Source organism: Rhopilema esculentum, chromosome 8 (assembly GCF_057945365.1).
Source record: "Rhopilema esculentum isolate cy_ngs chromosome 8, ASM5794536v1, whole genome shotgun sequence".
In the NCBI taxonomy this organism is placed as follows: domain Eukaryota; kingdom Metazoa; phylum Cnidaria; class Scyphozoa; order Rhizostomeae; family Rhizostomatidae; genus Rhopilema; species Rhopilema esculentum.
In genome coordinates this window covers 7,543,153-7,565,455 of record NC_142822.1, presented here as the reverse complement: position 1 = coordinate 7,565,455, position 22,303 = coordinate 7,543,153, and the positions used below count along the sequence as shown (strand labels likewise).

At 35.9% G+C, this 22,303-nt stretch overlaps 1 protein-coding gene across 1 annotated transcript; it reads right to left on the bottom strand.

Moving 5' to 3' along the window:
* Positions 1–531: 531 nt before the first annotated feature.
* LOC135695121 (ferric reductase 1) lies at positions 532–20,212 on the bottom strand. The gene is made up of 15 exons (XM_065214089.2): positions 20,122–20,212; positions 14,831–14,903; positions 13,633–13,818; positions 12,975–13,070; positions 11,765–11,817; positions 10,408–10,499; positions 9,909–10,034; positions 9,210–9,307; positions 8,332–8,421; positions 7,622–7,678; positions 5,784–5,824; positions 5,422–5,480; positions 2,877–3,017; positions 2,185–2,240; positions 532–1,563 (listed from the first exon to the last, which is right to left on the bottom strand). Exons 2-15 carry the CDS (start codon positions 14,900–14,902, stop codon positions 1,450–1,452), a joined length of 1,281 nt encoding a protein of 426 aa, XP_065070161.2. The 5' UTR covers position 14,903; positions 20,122–20,212; the 3' UTR covers positions 532–1,449.
* Between the last annotated feature and the right edge of the window lie 2,091 nt (positions 20,213–22,303).

Below are 22,303 nucleotides of genomic sequence, written 5' to 3'. Positions count from 1 at the left end.
AAGCAATTTCAAGGATTGCATAAGAAAGTTCATTTACTGCAAAATGAGCATGCGCACTTGTTTTCAAGGAACCAAGTTTTGATCAAATTCTTAAGTTGTCTATTATCTTGTGCTGTCTTTATTGATTCCGAGAGTGATTTCCAGATTTTAGGCCCTTGAAAACTTAATGAGGTGATACCATTATTGGTAGTTCTGGCTTTTGGAATATCAAGGGGGTTTTTGAGTCGAAGGTTATGACCTGTTGTTTTAGTTACAAAATAGTCTTTCATGAAAACAGGATTGAGGTTGTTAAATGTTTTATAAACTTCAAGCGCTAAAATTCTAACTGATTGGATTTGCTTAGTCCCCTTTTTATTATCAAAATTATATCGAAACTTGTGGCCAGGGGCGGACACTTGATCAAATATTGGGGGGAAGCCTATTGTTTTAATAAGATGACGTCACAAGTCTCACTGTTCTAGAACAAAAGACCATTGTCCTCTAAAGTATTGGGGGGCGGTCGCCCCCCGTCGCCCCCCCCAAGTGTCCGCCACTGCTTGTGGCAGACCATGAAGAGTTGCTATCTGGACTTCTACACTGTTTTATCAAGTAAAGAGGACGGTTATGGGCTTAATACTTTCACGAAAGTGAATATTTGCAGATGCAAAACATAATACGATAACTCAAATGCTTTATAAGATAATGTGAAGTCTGAAGATCAATCTAGCAATAGGCGGCAATGAAAGAGAGGGACAGGAACAGAAGGGGAAGAAAGAAAGAAAAAGGAAGAGGGAGAAATGAATAAAAGGCTGAGGAAAAGAAAAGAAATCAAAAGAAAAAGGAAAATTAGGGAAGAGGAAATAAGTGAAGAAAATCACGAGTAACATGAAATATAAAAGAGAAAGAAAGAGATGAAAATGAAAGAAAAGAGAAGAAAGGGAAGCGAAAAAAAGAACAGGGATTAAGAAAAGAAAGAGGAGAAGGTAGGGGTAAAAGAAGAAAATAAAGAAGACGAGAACGGAGAAAAAGAGGGAAAGTAAAGACAATCCATATAAAAAGCCATGGAAAAAAGAAAGGCAAAGAAAAAATGAAAACAAAAAAGATAAGAACTGGTCTGGAAAGAAAAAGGAAAATGAAGGAAAAGAAGAAACAAAGAAAATGAAAAAATAGAAAAAGAAGAAATATTAGGAGAAAGGAAAAGGAGAAGAAGGAACTTTGATTAGAAATTTTTGATTATATATTATTTTTGTTAAACAAGCAATGTTTATACTTGAACAAGGTCTTCCGACGACTAATTTAGTGCACCCCCAATTTAGTGCAAAGCAAAAGAGCTTTTTGTCGAGCCTGCCGACGCATTTAATTTGCCAATGTCCCTTTTACAACTTGCGTCGGAGACCCAATAAACAGTGCTTATTTTGATATACTTAAGCAGTTAATACTTAATAGTCCATTTGGGTTCGCTCGAACTCTCTAATCATGTGAGTGCTGGATATTTTTCGTTCCAAATAATACAGCTGTAGCTATCGCAATAGAAAGTAACACGACGACAACTAAAGCTAGCATCCCTTTGTAGATTCTCTTGGCCTACGATCAGAGAAATAAAAGACATTCTTAGTGAAAAGCTTTATCAGCTTACTATATTGTTAAATAAAGTTTTTACTAAATACCATCTAATAATAACAATTTTTTCGCAGTACAGAATTTGAAACTGGCTTTGAAAGAAAGCAAACATATTAGAGCATAGTTAAGAATACTGTCTGACACTCTTCAGAACATAAATGAAGTCTTTCGGTCTTTGTTCTGACGTTTTTTATACTCTGAAGAGTGTCAGATAAAAAGCTTATATATGTTCTAATATGTTTGCCTTTTCTTCAAAGCCATTTTTAAAATCTAATGATAATACAAAGCACACACAACAATTTATAAAAGCACACTGAGCATGAACTTGAATTGGAAAGTCAAATGTTGAGGTCATATAATAAAGGCACTGTTGATCAAATATCATAAGTTAAATACAACAGACAAATAAAGAGGAAGGTCATCCCCATTGCACCATTTGCTTTGCACACGAGAGAACATCAGCCTTACATTTTATCAACAATTCAACCCCCATCATACATTTTGTATGTGCGCTTAAATAAGTTGCCTCGTTTATTATCCAGATCTAATCTAAACACAAGTATAAATCATTATAAAAAAACATACATTATCCGAAAGAGATTGCTCTTCCTTTTTTTCATCAGTTTGTGTGTCCATGTTAACTGAAATTTAGAAAGCATGAATCAGATATCACGATGTTTTCATGTCAACTAGCCCAACAGATACAAGAGTGCATGAATTAAAAGTTATGAAAATTACTGTTTTGCCAGTCTGTCGTCAGTGCTTGATGCCATACATCCATCGCTGTACACGCTTTGGTATACAGGCAGGACAGTAACATGTTGTAACCACGCAGATAATACAAAATCTTTTGATAAACTATGGAACAGCCCAGAATGTAAATTTAGTAATTATAGCAGCTTTAATTCAATTCAACAAAAAGGTTTTGCAATTATTTAATTTTCTTAAATTTAGCTTAGTTAACTTTGTAATGATTAGATAATGTTACTTGCAGAAATTTTGGGACAGAATAAAAGAACTCTAGTTGTTTGCCCGTTATTCGGAGGTGTCTACCATGTTGCGTTGTCAATTCAGGGATCTAATAATGGAGGTTTTACTATATGCATATAGCCATTGGCTTAAAACTCTATAGAAAATGAACTCTTACAGTGGAAAGGAACAGAAAGTAACAATGCAAAGGTGAAGTTTTCTCTATTCATAAGAAAGGAATAAAACATGAAAATGAAACGAGCAATTGAAACGAGAAAAAACTCGATAAATGACACCACAATGCTCACCTTCAACATTTTTGCCAGTCTTTGAGTATGAACAGGAAAGTTTTTCCATTGCTATGACAACCAAGAAAACAAATACAAACCAGATAATGGAGGGTACTATTGAAATCTCGACTAGTTTGCATCCCAGTAGAATTGTAATGCCTGAAAATTGAGCAGAGACATCTTAAATTCTAATTTAAAAGCAAAATGGGACAAATGCTTGTTATAGGAGCATATCGAAATTCAGCGCATTAGGGCTGGAAAGAACATTTGAATCAAAAACATTCGATTGACTAAGGTCAAGTTCAAATGGTACAAAAGTATATTCTTCCATAACGCCGATAAAACATGGGAGTCAGAAAGTCAAAACTTTTTGAGAAATATGATTTATTGATCTCAAGTTTGGTGTTTGTTTTCTAGGCTCCTAGCTGACACGAACTGACGTCTGGTTAAAATTTTCCTGTTGAAGCACTTTTCATTAATTTCTCCGTTGGTCCGATATTAATATATTTGAAACAGAAAAGAATATGTATGCATATTTAATTTAAGACATAGAGCTTGGCGAAAGTGGCGTTGGAATGATATAAGAAAAGAATACGGGGTACTTAGAGAAAAGGTGAGAGATGAGGCCAATTGCCTAGCACACAATTCATTTAAAAGAATCAATTTTAAGATGAATATTTAGGATTCAAATTGGTGATATTTCAGAATAACTAAAAATAATAACCAGGCTCGGATTTTATCGACAAATTTGATTCTCATCTATCTTCGTTTTAGAGCAAAAAGACAATTGTGACATTCACTCAAAAATTTTGAGGCATACCCATCCAAAATTTGTTGTGCAGATATGTTTCAACCCTCGAATTCTTTTAATGAAGATACAAACATTTGCATAATTGGAACTTTCTTTCTCATTTCTCACCAAAATTACATGCTGTGTGCTGTGTCACTTAAGAAGGATTTAAGAATAACTTCAGGCTCACAATCACAAACAGAATAACGAGGATCAGCAAAAATTTAGGTTTCCTTACATAAAAATGTGTCTCTCTAGCAGCCAGCAATCGAATATGCACAAGCAATTAAAAAGAAATACACTTTCTTAGAAACAAGGGTCGAAGTTGAGTATTCCAGTTCTTAACTTTTTGCTTCAATACTTAAGGTTTCTTGAGATAACTCTGATGTGATTAATTTTAGCATTTAGGGGAACTGACCTTTTAAGTCATAATTTCCAGCAGCAGCCTATTTGGGAGAGGTTTTGCAGCTTTGTTTTCTACCAAACAACCGATCACAATGACGGATTTTCAAAAAATTTTAGATAATAAAATTCCAAATTCAAATGTTTCTTTATTTGCTCTGAGTACTGAGGTTTCATAAGTTTTTCTGATTGCCCAGTACTCATTTGCTAAAGCAAGTTTTTTATAGAAATGGGTCTGGCTTAGGTTGTTCTGTGACTGGGTCCTCAAGACTCGAGGATGTGATTTTGATCACATTGTGATTTTTATTATGATCACAAAACACATGGGTAACTATTGTGACGCTATGTGAATGTGAGATTGCAACAATGAAATCACAGCTGCGTAATGGGCTTGGATTGGCAATTACTGCAACAAGGCAAAAACAGCGATAGGAAATCAGGCAATTGGACTTTTGAAGACTTGGAAACAGTTAAAACTATTAGCCATCTGTATATTTTCCCACTAAAGAGCATTGTTGCAATGAACATCGACAAGCTTAAGAACAGTAAATATTTCAACACGTATAGGTTTACTGAAAAACACATGTCCGAGTTACTCTGTAGGTTGTCTCAAAATAAAAACACAACACGGAGAATCTGGACTTGAAAATCCAGAAGTAAAGACAAGTAAATTTCAAACTGATTATAAAAACAGGACTGCCACTGTAGCCGCAGCAAGCCTTATTTTCATAAGATGGAAATGTGAATGAGAAGAAAACGAACTATTTTCGTTTAAACGTCGATAAATATATGTTCGTTGTCTTTTTCAATGATAATTCTAGCAAGTTCAACAAAATCGTAAGCAGCAGCTATATTAGGCTGCAAGAGGGCTTGAGCCCCACCCTATGAAATTTCGGGGCGCGGCGATCTATGGCAGCTCTTATATGCAAAACATATTTTCTGGGAATGAATACCAAACAATTTATTTTTTCAAATCTTGAATGGAAAATAAAAAAGGTTTTTTAGCAGTCAAAATTTTATTTCAAAAAGACCATCTTGATTCAGTCGTTGAGACCGAGCTGCATAATTGACCATGCAGTTATAGAGTTTCAAATTGATGACGTCATAAAAATACTACTTATAACTTGGCAATTTGGACCACATAACCTGAAAGATATTAACAAATACCTCTAAATGTGCAAAATCTGTTACGTGTGTTACAAATTGGGTGCGATATGGCACTGCTGCGAAATGCCCACGCAAGCACGTGCTCTTTCCTTCTTCTTTATGTTCTATTATTCTATCGTGACGTCCTTTAATAAATTCAACTTTAATTTTTAACGATGTGCATCTCCTATATTTCTTGAAATTCTTACTAAATTAGAGTCTTACCGGCAAGGACTAGGGCTATCACTCCAATGGATCGATGACCAACATTAAAGATCCCTCGCCTAGAAAAAATCACACATACGTGAATAGGTTATGCTGATCGTGTGATAACAAGAGAAGAATTGATAATAATCAATGATATTTTGTAGATTTGACATTTTTGAAGAATCATATAATGGATCAAGCATTACATTTTAACGTTTGTCAATGCATGAAGACAGAACAGAGGAAACCTTCTCCTCTCTAAAATAATGTCATAACGTATCATGTTTAAGCTTCATACCGTGTCACGTGTCAAAGTTCTATGAAGCCAGTCTGTTAACTTCTTTGTTCCATGTACATACTTGTTAATCTATCTAACTTACTTGTTACTTGATTTCTTAGGTCTCAGATTGCCAGCAACCATCTTTAAAAAGGAAATATAATACAAGATTTAAAAGAACAATATCTAACATATTATTAATTATACCTGTAATCAGACAGGAATAGGGGTAAGGGGGCGATTGCCCTCGGGCACAAATCAACCAAGAAGCCCGTAATATCTATTGGCAGGACTTGCTGCAACTGTGAAGATTTTGGACAACAGATTATTCAATAAAGCCACGATGTACGGTTACAAGACACAATAAACAAAATTATACTTTTAATTGTTTTCAAACATCATTCTCCTACAGTTTTAGTTCACATTCTCTTTGTAGATTGAAAAGGCGAGAACCACAATTTATGTCTCTTTCAACAAAGTATTAGTATTAGAAATCCATCTGCATTATGATAAAAGGTGCTTCAACTTCAGTTTTATTTCGCGAAATTGCAATGGTGTTTAACGATTTCCATTATGACTGTAAAAATACTTCCAGGTTCGACTTTTCTCGCAATCTTTGATTCTTTTCAAAGAGATTCTTTTCTACAATGTGTTATGTGTAAAGCGAGTTAATTTCTCCTTTCACACCAGGGTGCATTGATCAACTTATTGAAGCTTTTGGCATTGCTTGAATCATAAAATCTTCCTTTTTAAAGGGTATATCTAAACAAAAAACGGATAGTAGGCTCTTCGACAATGCTTCCAATTATCATAAATGTCAGTACCGTCAGCTCCAAGGGCACTTCTCTAAGGTAAAACCAAAGGATAGACTATAATTCGTTAGTTTAACAAGCTCTATATCTTTAACAAACCCTAAGAACAAGCTCTATATCAAAAGCAAACGGAAGTCAATGAAAAAGGCATCAGAATATCTATCCCTGTTCGATTTTTTTCTCTATTTTCCTGGGCATTTTCTTTCTTAGTTTGAAAAGGCTTCAAGAAGGAGCAAAGAAATTCACAATTTTCCCTGCTTTTCTGATGGAATTTCTATTCAAATAAAACACTGCAAGTTGGGTCACAAAACAGAGTTTTTCCTCGGAGTTTTTTAATCACTCTGACAGTTTTGCTGAGGGATTACACAAAATTCAGCCAGCTAGCATGGTAATTCAGTTTGATCCTATGAAATTTTAGAGAGCAACAAGAATTAACCCTCTGTTTCACCTGCGACCGCTTGAAAACTTCGGTTTTTTCAGCCCTAAAATTCAAACTTACACTTGTGCTGCACCACGATCCATAAAAGCCAAAAACATTTCAGACAACAACTTTCTCAAGCAGAAGTTAAATGCTAAAATGTAAGCAGAAGCCGGTGGTGTTGTTGTGGCCTCTTAAGAACACAAGGACAGTTCTTACCACCCCGCTCAAAAGCATTGCCTTAGGAGAGTTTTGATAATCGGGTAGACATTGGAACCCCATTCCTTCCATTTAACTCTCAACAATAATCAGCGAAACCAATTATGGAATACTTCTTATGAAATGTGAGATACTGTTGTAGAAACTATTTCGACGGTAAAAACAAATTGCTATAGCCTGCACACAAATGTGTTCTGTTTACTTTAGGCTTATTCCAGCCCAGTAAACAAAGAAAACCAATTCAGCGAACAACTCTTCTTTCTCACAAAGAGATGCATAGTTAGAAAAGCAACATATAGCAGTTCAATATTTATAGAATCTTACCTCTGAATTTGAGGGCACTTTTTCAGCATTTGTGAAAAGTGGGGGGGGGTACGTGTCCCAATACCCCTCGCCCCTTCATCTCTGTCAAATTAGCTCTCACTTTTGACAATTCTTGCAATTCTAAGTAATGACAGTAATGGTATTGTCAGAATTGTGGAGTCCACATACCTGAATGATAGCGAGTAGATGAGCAATGACTCCAGTGTAAGCATGAGCACCAGCATACTGAAACATTGAAAAAGGACATTTGTACCAGCAAATAACAAAAATTCTATAAGATTTCTTTAAGAGTTTACAATTCTAAATCGCTTCGACAGTGCAGCTATACCCATACATATTCCGGAGATTTTTTGCTTCTTATGTTGTCGCTATATGAACGAAATTGATGATGACAGAAAAAGGGTTTGCACAATCATATGCAGTTTTCTTAATATTGTGATTATAAAAACTCCCATCTACAAATTCAATTGAATGTACGATGATTTACGAAACCTAAAATCCGAAAAGGTGTTGATGGCCTTTGGAAGGGGCCCCCATAGTGGTTGTGATTCACGCACAATTTTTTGACTTTTCACGCATTTACGCACTGCAAAATTGGATTTTCACGCTCACGCAAACAATAAATGTAATATCAGCTATTGCTCATCAGAGCCCTGTTCGAAGGACCACAACACTGGTTTCGAACTTTGAATGTCTACACTTTGTTAGCTCTACAAATCAGTAGAAACGACAGTAGATTTAAATTATCATTCAAAATTTCATTCACGAATTCACGGCTCACACCCAATTCCTCCTTTCATACATATTGGCTAACGGAAAAATTCGCATATCTATTCGCATATTTATTTAGTAGAGACAGCGTTAACATATTGACAAACCTCTGCATTCCAACCTTTAAGTTTTACAAATATTGTAACCATGCATGCTGAAGACATGATTGTGGTCACAACCATGATGATTCGATGAGCCTGAAAAGAAAAAATGGATTCTAACAAACACTTTAGGCCTAAATATTAATAAGGCCTTTAAACATCTGAATGCACTTGAGAACAAAAATTTGGAAATATTCTAAGTAACAACAAATGTTTGAAAATCTTTTCGTGTGATTGGATTCGAAGATGACAACACTTGGAAAAACTATAAGAACTAATTAAGGTCTGAAACATTTTTTTTGTAAATTCACTGGCAAACAACCAAAAAAACTGGGAAAATCTTGAGACGATCGTTAAACATAGAAATACTTGAGATGATATTAAGAAACACTTGGAAGACATCTGGAAAGATCGTAAAATTCCCAAGATATACTTCTTATAACGTCACTTTAAAGTCACAACAACAGCTGGACATTTAAAATGGCGAAAGTTTAAAAATATCCCATGGGAAATTTGTCAAATCACTGTTGTTAATGACACAGCTACACTTTGGTACATGATTGGCTATCAGTTGATTGGCAGCTGTGTATTAATGCAACCTGAACTCGGCACATAACTGGCTATCAGTTGATTGGCAGCTGTGTATGTATGCAGCTAAAACTCGACGCGTAATTGACTATCAGATGACAGGCAGCTGTGTATTGATGCAACCTAAATTCGACACCTAATTTGCTAGCAGATGACAGGCAGCTGCATTTCAACCAATCCAATCTACTTTTCGAGTAGTAGCGAAATCGTGCATCAATAAATAACCTGTCTGCTGTAATTGAATAAATAGAATAAAGTACGATGTTTCGGAAAGTCGAACAGATTCAAATTCTCACCGGAAACCAAATTTTGTCCCCAAGAGCTGCTTTCATATACCTTGCTATAAAGATACCGATGCCTGCAAACAGTCCCCAAGCAAAAATTCCAAGGATGCCTAAAATTTCAAAATTTGCTCAAAACTTCAGAGTAAAAAGAAAAAATCGTTGATACAATATTTCTTAATGTATTTTTAACCAACATAAACGAATTCCATTCCCTGAAAAGCATGGTGCCCCCAGGAAGGGTATAATTTTATGGGATAGCACAAATAATAGCGATAAACTTTTAATTAGAAGTGCAAATAATTAGAAGCTGCATCTTCAAAAACCAATCCACCTTTACTCATGCCAAAAATGAGTTAGTGCTATCCTCAGTAATAATTGTTGGTATGTGGAATATTATTTGAGCGTGGAAAGAAAGGGTCCTTATTTGCTTGGCAAAGCTATATGTCGCCCTAGATGTTTGTTTTGAGGGCTGCCAATAAGTTGAATTAATTGACGTTAAATTTATTCATTGATTTGGAACTGAGTCCTATGTTTCCTTCAATCCATAGTCTATTTAGGGGCTGCTCCTCCTCAGTTTTTCATTTGAAACCATTTTGCAGCCTTGCTCTGCTCGTCAGATTTCCTATATGATGCAGATTTGCAGGTAAATAAATGCCAAACAATTAATCTCGGCAAAAAAGATGAAACATGAAGAAAGTCGGTGAAGATTACCATGAGCAAGTAGCAAAGCTGATATTTCCCAAGATTTGGTGTTGATATCACCAACCTTCATAAAGTCAATTCTTGAAGAGCTTGTTGCATAATTTCCAGAGTCATGGTATTGCGGCTCTCCGGTCACTAGGAAGGATTTTAGAAATTATTACAGTTGACAGAATTGTAATAGTACAACACCAAAGTAGAACCGCTGTCTATAGCTTTGCTTTTCTTAGACTTGTTGGCTAGACATCTTTTCTTACTAATTGCTTAAAATCATCGGTCAAAAATCATTATACAGTCAAAACTAGGATATTAAAAACTAGCACCTAGTGTTTTCTATTTCTAGCTATAAAAGAACATTGTATGCAGTCTTGTTTTGATAACCATGAAAGACGGCCACTATAAAGCGCCCATTGGATCATCAAATAAGTATAAGAAAGAGATGCTTTGTTCTGCTTAAGGAAGCCGAGTTTTCTAGTTAGGGTTTAGAGAGCATGATGGGTAATCAACAAACCTATCCTGTTCCCGTAAGCGCTCGTAAGATACCAACTCGAGGCAAGGTTTCTCAGAGTCGTGCCACTAGGAGTTGCGATCGATCGTTTATATCTAGCGAGTAAGCATAATACTAGTGATTAAGATTAAGAAAATATATAATATATAATATATAGTAAGCATAATATTAAGATGGGAAATACCAATAAAATTTTTAATGATGATGATTATGATGACTTTTACAATGATGGTGACAGGGAATATTGACGGCCTGTAGCTACAATCAATTTCTTAACACCCCCTTTCTCGTTCTCGTTCTCCATCCTCGTTACCGAAAGGATTGTGAAAATGGTCCAGCGAAGAAATCTATAAAACCTAAATTCCAGGCCATACAGCCGATGCCATGACAAATACTCATAACATGTACATAAAAGTTTGTGAGCAGTTGGCAAAAAAGCCAAACACATGGCCACATCCGTGGTAGAAGTCTGTTTAAAAGATCAGCCTCTGCTATTATCAAAATAAGATGGAACATCCTTCTGAGAATAAGTTCCAGCCAGCCATAAATACCCATCTTTGAAATAAAAAACATACTCAAATGAGCATGGATTCTGAATTTTCTCTCTGTTAACCACTGAAATACATTGAAAGCAATAAGCAATAATCATTTCGGCTTAGTTGCGGAAATTAGCCTTTCCAGTGGTTGGCAACCAAGGTGAATTTAACAGGAAGTTCCCTAAAGCGGGATGGTCCATATATTTGTTCCTATAGCACGTTTTTTCTTAATCACACAAAAACTTCTGTGATGAGAAGGGAGTCCCCACCAATCGAATGTAAACCAAACGTCAATTCATACAAAGTTTTGAAGTTGGTTGGTTAACAAACTAAAACATTACCTTTCGAATGATAAATTTGTCTAATATTAAAACCCTTTCTTGAATAACTAAGATAATAAAATTTCAAGAAAGTATATTCACATTGAAATTGACAAAAGAAGATATATTGTGAAACAAGAAACTGGAAAACCATATGCTTACATATACATATTAGGCCTTAGCACGGGAATGTCAACCCTTTTTGTTAAGTAAAAACATCAATCTAGGGTTTTGGGCTCAAAAGCAACAACTTATTTTGCCTGCCTTCCCTCCTTGCTCGGCCTTACATCGGTAGTTATGCAGATACCGGTCACATACCGGTCACATACCGGTCAGAATATTAACGTTGGTACCGATTACGTTTGTTTCTATCGTTTATAATTTCCTGTTTCCCGTGGTAAGACCAGCGTTGTGCGTTAGTTCATTTCATGCTTGGTACATTCTTTTTTCATTTTCATAATTGTATTGAGATGGCATTCTTGTCAATAATTTGGAAGAACGTACCTACAAAGTATGCTACCGTTTATCACTAGTGCCTCGACATCTACTAGTCCTTTCTAAAAGAAAAGTAGAGTTTAATTATTAATCCGAATGACAATACAATCTTATCACTGGAAACAGTTTCGATAATTGCATGTTGCTATGACAATGTACGGACAACAACAACTTGAATCAGCAATAAGAGATTTTGCAAGTTGAAAGAAGCTCGATTTCAGCAGTAAAAAAACAGGAGTATACATGGTTCTCTTCAGCTTTAACCTTCATCTAGTATTTTAACATTAACACCCCAAACTCTACTGACATTTTTTTCCTACCGTCGGTCTTAATATACTAGTTCCAAACCTATTTTCGTGAACACTCCAAATTTCCCTAACCAGCGCAACAGACTGGTGTTAGAAACGATAGAAAAGTTGGTTAGATTACTCCTGATTTTCTTCCTTGTGGATGACAGGAACGGTGCCATGGGGTAGACATTTCCACCCAACTTTTCTGAAAGATAGACTTTTTATTTCATTCAAAATCTACGATCAAGCGGTGGGGGTGTGAGTCGTGTAATTTGATATTACTCCGGATTTCAATATTTATCTTCGAACATCAATGTCTGTTAATAGAATAAAGACATCTTGCTCAAATCAGTATAGGACGTGATTGGACGGACATAACAGGGCTTGATGGCATCGTAAATTGACTTCAAACCGATGGGTGCCGGAAAAATCCTGAGTGTGAAACATATAAAGAGCATGTCTTCATTACTTGATTGATTAGTTAGATAATAAAGCCGAGGAGGAAAAACTGTTTTAACTCTAGTCTTTGCAATATCTTTGAATAAGGGTGTTTCTAGCAATGAAGTGGGCATCGTTCCTAAGAAACTCCTGCTCTAGATAAAGGCGCGTTCAGTAAGGTCGTGCACTTCCTTCACGAGTTTTATTAAGACGTTCTGAGCATCATATTAATAAAAAGACGTGTTGAGCACGATGTTTTCTCTTGTCGAGAAAAGTTAATTAATTCTAGATATTCAAATTCCCCCTGGTAATGCGACGGTAGGATGATCGAAAGCCGGTAAGTTGAAATGCTAAAAACCAGAGAAGCACTGCAATAGCACTCAAGAAATATTTTCGGCACTTTTGTACTAGCAAGCGCGGCAAAGGCAATTGCTGCTTCCAGCAATGAAGACTAATCTATATCTATAAATAACAATCATAAAGAATCTTACATGAGGCGAAAATGTTGCCTTTTTCCCTACAGTATTGAAAAATAAAAGCTTAGCTCCAACTCCATCCTTTACACAAGCTTCGCCAATGTTTCCATCCTGAAAAGATAAAGACAAATAGTAACACGAATGCAAACTAGCGTAGCGAGGGGACAAGGAAGTAGCAACAACACCTAATTATCAGAGAGTTGATGTCTCAGAAAGCACATATCTGCAATAAATTTTATAGAAGGGACGTTTTATAGCATTGTGAACACAAATTTTCCCCAGACCCCCACAATGGTTTGCTCCAATCGCCTTTACTATGTCGTTCCATCTTTGCTATGCAAATAGAAGTAACACTTAAGAAAATAAATACATGTTGGAATAAAATGTAACTTTATACACTGTATTATCGTATACGAAAATCGATGCTAAAACTGTATGGAAACAAATATTTATAATATCATTAGAATGAACAAAACCTATTTACTTTACATTCTGAAACAATTATCTTGATATATCTCACAGATACCATAGATTGCGTCTAACTTGAACCATCAAATTCTTATTTGTGATGACAAACATTGCCGAACAATTTGACCAAACAAACATTTATAAGCAAACACTACAGGTTCATAAACACAAGAAATTGGAAATATACTAGTAGCAAAGTAAATACCATGGTTAACTGCTTGCTATCACGTAATCCTAATGCAATCCAACTGTGTTTTCCACCAATTGCAAAACTAACCATGCTTGCACTAGCATTGTACTGGAACTGAACGAAGTAATCGCAGTTTGTACTTGATTTGCATGATGAGCTTTTGAAGCAATTGACTGCCTTTCCACATCCATCTGCCGTGAGCTATTAAAGAAAACGGAATTTTTCTAATATAAGATGCAATGGTGTAGTGCTGTCAAAATAACAAAGGAGGCTCTTGCACAAAATTTTGCGAAAAACAATAGCAAAAATAGGCATTAACAAGGTGGTCTCAGATTAGATGGGAGTACCCTTCATACAACATACAATTCCCCTTCAACTGACCAACTAGTCAACGCTTCGTAACTCCTTTTCAGATATACAAACTATTTTTTGCAGGAATAGCAACCTCAAAATTGGTGTAAAGTAAAGGACAAATTAAAAACCACCTGAGGTACTGTAAAATAATGAACTATAAAATTATAAACCGTTTTGCAAAAATCTTTTTTCGAAAAATTCTTTTTTAAAATTAGGAAATTTCTAACATCTAGGGTAAATGGGGCCTGAATACCCAAATATGGCCAATGACAAAAGATACATTATTGTAGGATGTCAATCTTTACAGTTGAAATACGATCACACAAATCTTAGTTTTCTCTAGCTGCTTACAGAGTTGCAATAATTACATAGAAGAGAAGAAATAAGATTAAAACATTATTAAAATCTGCTTTCAAGAGTTTTGACCACGATGTTGGCACTTTACTTTCAAAGTTCAAGGGTGGGTCAATTTCACAACTTTTGTAGCTGATTTGTATGCATCCCAGAGGGATTCAACAGTCAAAGAATGCCAAAAAGATCTGTGTCTAGATGGAACCTTGAGGTACCCAACTTTTTTGTCATAAAGCATCTTTGATTCGCATCAACGAAATCATAGAGTTGATTAAAATCGACTTTTTCCAAGCTCTTTGTGCTTCAATTTATCTTCTAAACATTCTTAAGATTTAGTTATTCTAGCTTAAAAGATATGCATATCAATGATTTTAATGAATAAATTAAAGGTTAATAAATTAATAAATATATAAATAAAATAAATATAAAAAATTAAAAAGCCAAAAAAGGAAAATGAATGTTATCGAACAAATCAACATCGAAAAAGAACAGAAATTGGCAAACTAACCTCCTGTCCATTTGCAAGTATAAATTCAAAAAAGATGAGACTAAATGCCACGATTACTTGCTTGCCAACCATTCTTGAAAGAAAGAGTGAGAATTTATTCCAATGGTCTTACCACAATTGGTGGGCAATGGGTGGGGGTAATGTGGTTTCATCGGGGGGAGGGCAAATGTTACCATGGGAGGCATTTATAAATCAGGAGCCTGAGTATAACTTGGATGATAACTGTTGGCGATTGGAAATTTGCAAAACAATAAAACAAAATCAACGTGGAAAATCATTTTGAAAACTCAATGTTTTAAAGGTCCGTGAAAGATAAACATTTATAAACTAAGTAGTAATCAGTCTATGAACTTAATTTTGTCGGCAAAATTTTATAAACCTTCGCTATCATCATCATAAGAACGGTTTTGCTCTAAAGAGCAACTCTAAGTCAGTACACTGTGTTCCAGACCTAGTGACACCAGCAGGGCACAGAGCTGAATCTTGCGTGAGTGGCTACTATCACCACTGCTAAAAAAATGTTGAATGGGCCTACAGTGTTACTGGCATCCTCAATTATTGGTAAGCAGAGAGCGGACTAACCAATTAATGGGAAGTCAGGAAATGACCAACCACGAAAGAAGAAGGGAGTAGCTCTCCAAGGTTCCCTTGACCCCACTAACTAATGAAGCATTGATATAATAAGCATTTAAATGATTTCACTTTCAGTATATCAAAACATGCTTCTTTAGAAAATGTTAGGCTGGCAGTGGTGCAATTTGTCAAAACTCTCTGCATGCATGGGCGTAGCGGATGCAAAACGTTTAGGGAGGGGGGCTTAGTATGGATCCTATGAATATTATTGCCCAAATAAATTCTGAAATGCGATAAATTTTGCTTGATTAAGGGGGCTACAGCCCTCCCACTCCGTATGTCTCCCACGCCACTGGCACTGGCACTGGCACTGGCACTGGCACTGGCACTGGCACTGGCACTGGCACTGGCACTGGCACTGGCACTGGCACTGGCACTGGCACTGGCACTGGCACAGACACTGGCACAGACACTGGCACAGACACTGGCACAGGCACAGGCACTGGCACTTGCACTTGCACTGGCACTTGCACTGGCACTGGCACTTGCACTGGCACTGGCACTGGCACTGCCCTATGTTTGCATGGTGGGACTCAAGAAATGAAAAAAGCTACCCCTACAATACCTTTATCCACTTTGAAGAGCCAGCCTGGCTTACGAGTAATTGTGATGATTGTAGATCCTTTAATTTTTATCTTTTTCTGTGCTGACAGCAATGTAGAACAAAATTCAAAGAGACCTATGCGGTGCCCCAGATAACGTGTGGTATGACCGGGCAGATACCAACACCTCTACTTCATAGTTCAATTCTCTAAACACTGAACAATCACGGTTTTCCAATTTATAGGTAAACATGACATGCCATCACATGACGAGCGCAAGCAAGGCGTCATTAACTAGCATTACCTAATGATACCATTAGAAAACACATGATTCTACAGATGTGCCTTCTATGTGCATTGTCAGTTCCCTACACGTTGATCATATGGCAATAACAACAGTTATGGCTTTGTTAGTCTGCATTTTGAATAAGGTCTTTAGAACCAATGGGGTATGAAGAGGGGTGAAGATTTACACTTACGTTTAATCAAAACCAGGTGTTACGTCTCTTTCTTTCGAACTTAAATCTCCTCCGCTCTCTTCTTGAATACAGGAGTTAAAGGGAATGAATCAGCATAAGTAGGCAATGTATACCCTACCTGTCAAAATCTGCTGACCACGAATATCAAATTTGCGAAGTTTGATTAATCAACCTAGACTGATCACATGATCTAACTTTGATCATGGCGTCCGAAGCAGAGTCTAGCTTTTCTCAGCTTTAAGATTTTCAAGTGGATTTTAGAGCTCAGAGAGAAGGAAATTTGCTCTGGTAATAGTTTGTGATAGACAAGAACGGAAGATCTTTTATCTGTGGCGTACTCAGAAGAATAATTAACCCACTTTACGAACAATATCTTCTTTTTTTGACATTGGAAAACATTTGCTAGCAAAACTGGCCATAAAACTAGTCAAGAAAGTATCATAAGCTATAATGGCGAAATGTTTTGGATAGTTGGCAGATCCCGGTCGGTGATAGAAACAGTGAAAAGTTGTTGATCACTTTCAATGAGACATTAAGACAAATTCATGTACATTTTCTGTGGGCCGCCAAATTTCTCATAAGAATTTGAATATGTATCTAAAAAGCTATCTTTCCTGAACATTAGCATTAGCAGCATGGATCAAAATAGCTTGGAATGAGAAAAAAAAAATGAACAGTTGTTGAACACTTTGTGAAAGACATTAAGGCAAATCCATGTTTTCTGTTCTGTCGGCTGCTATTTTTGTCATAAGAATTTGAATATGCTTCAAGAAAGCTATTTTTTCTGTACAGTAGCATTAGTAACATGGATGCAAAAAGCCTCGGATTAAAAACAGTGAAAAGTTGTTGAACACCTTGTGAAAGATATTAAGACAAATGCATGTGCTCTGTTCTCTGCCCTCGCAAGTGATGTCGCTATTGGTAAATTAAACTGTCATTCCTGAAACTTTCACCGATATAAAAATTACAAGTTCCAGAAATATGGAACTTGATTATCAAACTTTATCTCTGGAAATTACAGGAATCTGATATAAATCATTTTCCATAAATGTAACAGCTGCAACTGCGAAATCCGGAACTGGGTAAAAATGACTGCTATCAGGCGTGGTGTTCGGTCTGATCAACTTCAGTGGCATTTGGGCAACAAAAACAGCAATAGCTGTTTCAGTGACCTCGGCATCATAACGAGGCATTGCAGGGTACTTATAAAAACTTGTTGTTCTCGAGTGTGTGTTTGCAGATTTTCCAAGATGTTCATTAAAAGATTGGAAAAGTATGAAAGGGAAATTCTAAATATTGAATTTTTCAATAACATATCCGGATAAAAGTGGGCAAGAATTTTAATATTTGTTTTAAGTAACTTGTGATTAATGTTAGATTTTGTGATTAATTTGATTTTTTTATTAATGTGACTAATTTGTGAAAAATTAAAGTGTGATTATTCTTGAGAGTGTACATGATTTTAAGCAGTGATTTGCCCTTCGAGACGAAAGGATTAAGTATTTTTGAAACCGTTTGCATTTCATAAATTAAATTCTTCCTGACCACTGGGTTATGAATTTTTTTAAAGAAACGAGGAAGATGATGATATCATATATAATGATTCCAGAACAAGGCCAAGAGCAGATGATTTTCAAAGGTCATTGAAGAACTGGTTTCCCCGTACTGCTTTAAGTGCACAAAAATTTGCCGCTTCAGCACTATCTTAAGCCTACATTTTTAAATGTCTGAGTTTTTCGATCAAATTGACATTAGTAATTGTGTGCTTTGTCGTTAATCGAAAACCTTTATATTTTCGGATTTTCATAGGAAATTCTTTAATGTAAACATACAAAATAATCGTATGAAGTGCTTAACATTTTTTATTCCATTGATTTAATCTCATTTTACTTCATTTTACACTACTTTTGAGTTAATTGAAAGCTAGTCTATAATCTTTGCTGATTCCTACTTATTTACTGTTTCCTAGCTCTTAATTTTTATATTCGAGCCAAAATAATTTTGTAAAATATACACATCGTCAAATGGGCACATGCCTTTGATAGTTCTGTCTTGAGTTTTTCCATGCGTCAATCCATCAGCGAATTTAGCAAACAATTGATCCAACTTTCCTGTATTATCTTCAGTCTCACAATATACATTACCTATGAAACCGCAAGCCTTGCCGAAATATAGAATTCGACACGACAATTTGGTTAGAACAGGATCCTTAAAATCCTTCAATAAATAGTGTTGAATGGTTAGATACTGAAGCGCATTGTTATGTGATAAAAACAAATATCACGGGTCTGGGGGTTTCTGCTACATTTTTTATCAAAGGATTTTTGAACTATGGAATCTCTGGTGCAGGGGCGAAAGCTGTTGGGCATGGTGAAAAACTGAGTTTCCGCCACTGTTCTGATACACACGCTTTTTTATAAAAGTAACCTAACTCGAGGTCTAGTTCTTGAAGTTCCTTAATCTAACGGCGCTAGTTGATATGATCAAAATATCTTCTCTCTCGGACATGGCCCAGTTTTGTTCACTAACCACTTTGCAATCGTTATGCTGAAACACCCTTGACATTGTTACAAAGTTTGCACATTTGCTGACATCTCCAAAAGGTTTTTGTGCATCGTGTTCCTTCGATTTTTTCTCTATCATATATCATGTTTACTCCGATACAAATCCTGTCATTCTTGAAATTGTGGAACTTAACAAGGACATCACCTACGGTTTAATATCATATTTCCCCCCTCTCTCAATCAGTACTTATGGAGCTTCAAGTTGCCTTAAAAAAAAGAAATTTGAATCGATTGCAGCTTGTCGCGACAAATCAGAGGACACGTACAGAATTGGAATAAGAGTATAAAGCTGACACAGTGTCCTTGTGTTGTGTCCTAAAATTTATTTATGGAAAGACTCCTCAACATCTTATTTAACTTCCGAGACAAGATTGTTGTTAATTTCCAAACTAGGTGAATTTTCATAAATATTACATGAGATATCTACATATGCAGATCTTCAGACGCAGTCTTTTTAACCCTGAAGCTAGAAAATTTATGCATAAAAGCCAATCTTTTTTTAAGAATTCGATGTAGTGACCGCTAAAGTAGCTCTTTTTTCCAACTCAAATTAAATATTTTTCCACCTTGAGAACTCAATATTAAGAAAACTTCAAGTATAAGGTCTGAATACTTTGATATCATTTAATTGGGCTTATGTTTGATAATCGCGCTGAGCATAAAGTTTCCTTTCGTTACAGTATTTCTTTAAGTTGTTATTATTGTTTCGCCGTCTGATTCCCAAGAATGCGCTGTGGTACTTGTTTAGCTGAAGGCCTAATATGTTAAAAATTTTAAGTGTGATTAGTTTTCAGTTGTAGGTTCGTACGTTAACCGATACAGACAGATCAAAATATCATGCTTAAGTAGGTTTGTAAGCTTTGGAATTTAAAATAGCAATACAATTTTCAATTTATCTCCATGCAGTCATCAAATTCTGTCTGCGTTGACGGTTGGTAATGAAGGAAATTGTTTTAGGAGTCTCCGTCACATAGAGTATGATCAATTTACGATGCTGCAACACTCTTAACCTGGAATCTAAGCGAATATTCGTCAGATAAAGTTTTATATAAGTAGAGATTTGTAGTACTCACCTAACTTGAAACTCTTCCCACAGCAGGTATCATTGTTCTGGAGGCCATCTCCCTACCTATTCTTGCGGCCAACAATCAGGGGGTTATCTCGTGAACCTACCTAAACCACAATGAACAAACGAGTCCTAAAGCAGGGCGTCCGACGAAGGGGGGCCGGGGGGCCTTGCCCCCCCACTTTTTTGCAAAACAATAGAGTTTTTTTTCAAAATCTTTGGTTATGGGTGTTAAATTTTCCCTTGCCCCCCCCACTTTTCAACCTTTGTCGGAGCCCATGTAAAGTGACGACGTCCCGAAAATCTATTTTAAGAATTTTTGAATTTGGATCCCATAACCTGAAAGAACATCACGAAATTACTCTAAATGTGCAAAATTAGTCAATTGTGTTACAAATTGGCAGAGATATGGCCACATGTGCATTGGCTCTTTCCCCTGGTCTCTTGTTCATAACTTTATGAACAGAGCCAAAATAAGAGGCCCGGTTTCAGGAAAACATTTTTGGGGGGGGGGGCGGGGTGCAAGTTTTTATCTACTGAGTACATTTTGGCAGCATGAAAGAGTATCTGGGGTGTGAAGACGCGCAGGGGCGGATCCAGACATTCGCAACATTCGCACTGGCGAATGTCAGATTTCCACATGTCTTTTTGTAATTGTCTGTTAATACATTTTAGCATTGTGAATATTGTACTAGAAATGGCCAGATAATAAAAAAAAGGTCCACAGAATACAAGAAATAAAAGTTTTGTTTCCTGCCCTAGTTGCTATGATGTCACCTTGTTGTTTACTTTTTAGGTTTTATTCCCTCGTTTTCGTGATTTAGAGATGATATATTCGAAAGAGGGCTCCCCCTTTTACGCATAAATTCACAGAGCACCAATAAGGTTTGATGCGAATGTCGAATGGAATTATAATATATTAGGCATGCGTGCGCAAATGAAGTAGTACTGAAAAATGTATGCCAAAAATTTGTGCGAATGTCAGTCAAGCTATGTTATTTAGCCATCTGAAAACCAATAGGAAATGTATATGGGAAATTTTTTTGCGAATGTGGCGAAGGTAGATGCGAACTATGTTCGGTAGCCAGTTGAGGGAGAGAACCTTGGACAGAGAGCAGATTGAAACCTCGCTTCCACATCAACCGCCATGATTGTTGTTGGAAAGCTGTGGAGATATTTGCTTGCAGAAGAGGAGCAATTGTACTTCAGAGGGAGTGAAAGGAGTCAAATATAAGATGATTTTTAATTTGAATCAGCGGATTTCTTATGAAGATGTTCAAAGTTTGTCGAAGATTTTGGTTGATGGATGGAATTTGATAGATGGCAATATGCGAGGACAGTTCAGTTGGACCTAAAATTGTTGAACCAAAATTTTGCCTATGTTTTCATTTTCATGATGGAGGACGTTTTTAGACAGAGATTCAGACTCAAATAATATTTTGAAAAATACGTGTTGCATTTTAAGGTAAATAGCCATTTTTATGCAGGCTTTCAATCAGAACTTTTAGGGTTCAAGTCAGGTACATCTTGATAATGATGATGTAGCATTCTGACGAATGATGCTGTTCTATAAATATCTTGATGAATTTGAATATGCTGAATTTTAGAGTTCTAGATATTTTTGATTGATAGATGTTGTTATTATCACAAACCTGTAAATAGTTTGACTGTGCTGGGGATTTGTTTTTGAATAAGATATTGCATTTTCTACGGCGTATTCTTTTCTTGTTAATTTTATGCTGTCAGTTTTGGAAAAATCTAGACTGCCATATTTGTAAATGAGAAATTGTAATAGTATTTTGATTTTATTTGTCTGGTCATGCCATAAATATGGTAACCCTTTTCACGAGTTTAACCTCTAAAACTAGTAAAATTATTTGTGGTTTCCACACAAAAGAGTATACCATTTGAAACTTTTGGTTCTGAAATACCCTTAAGATTCATTAATTTTTGTTTATGAATTTGCAAGTGACTGACAGTTTTCTTTTCTATGTAATTGTGTGTGTAAATAAATGTAAATATGGGTAGTAAATAAGTGCAATCAATGGAATGATCCTAATGGGGGAATTACTACATTATTAATAAGAAATCCACAGCAAGTTGGTTCTGCCAAGTAAATATCTCATATAAATCCATATAGTAAAAGTTACCATGTTTGCCTCATTTCTTTGCCATTACTGACTTTGTTT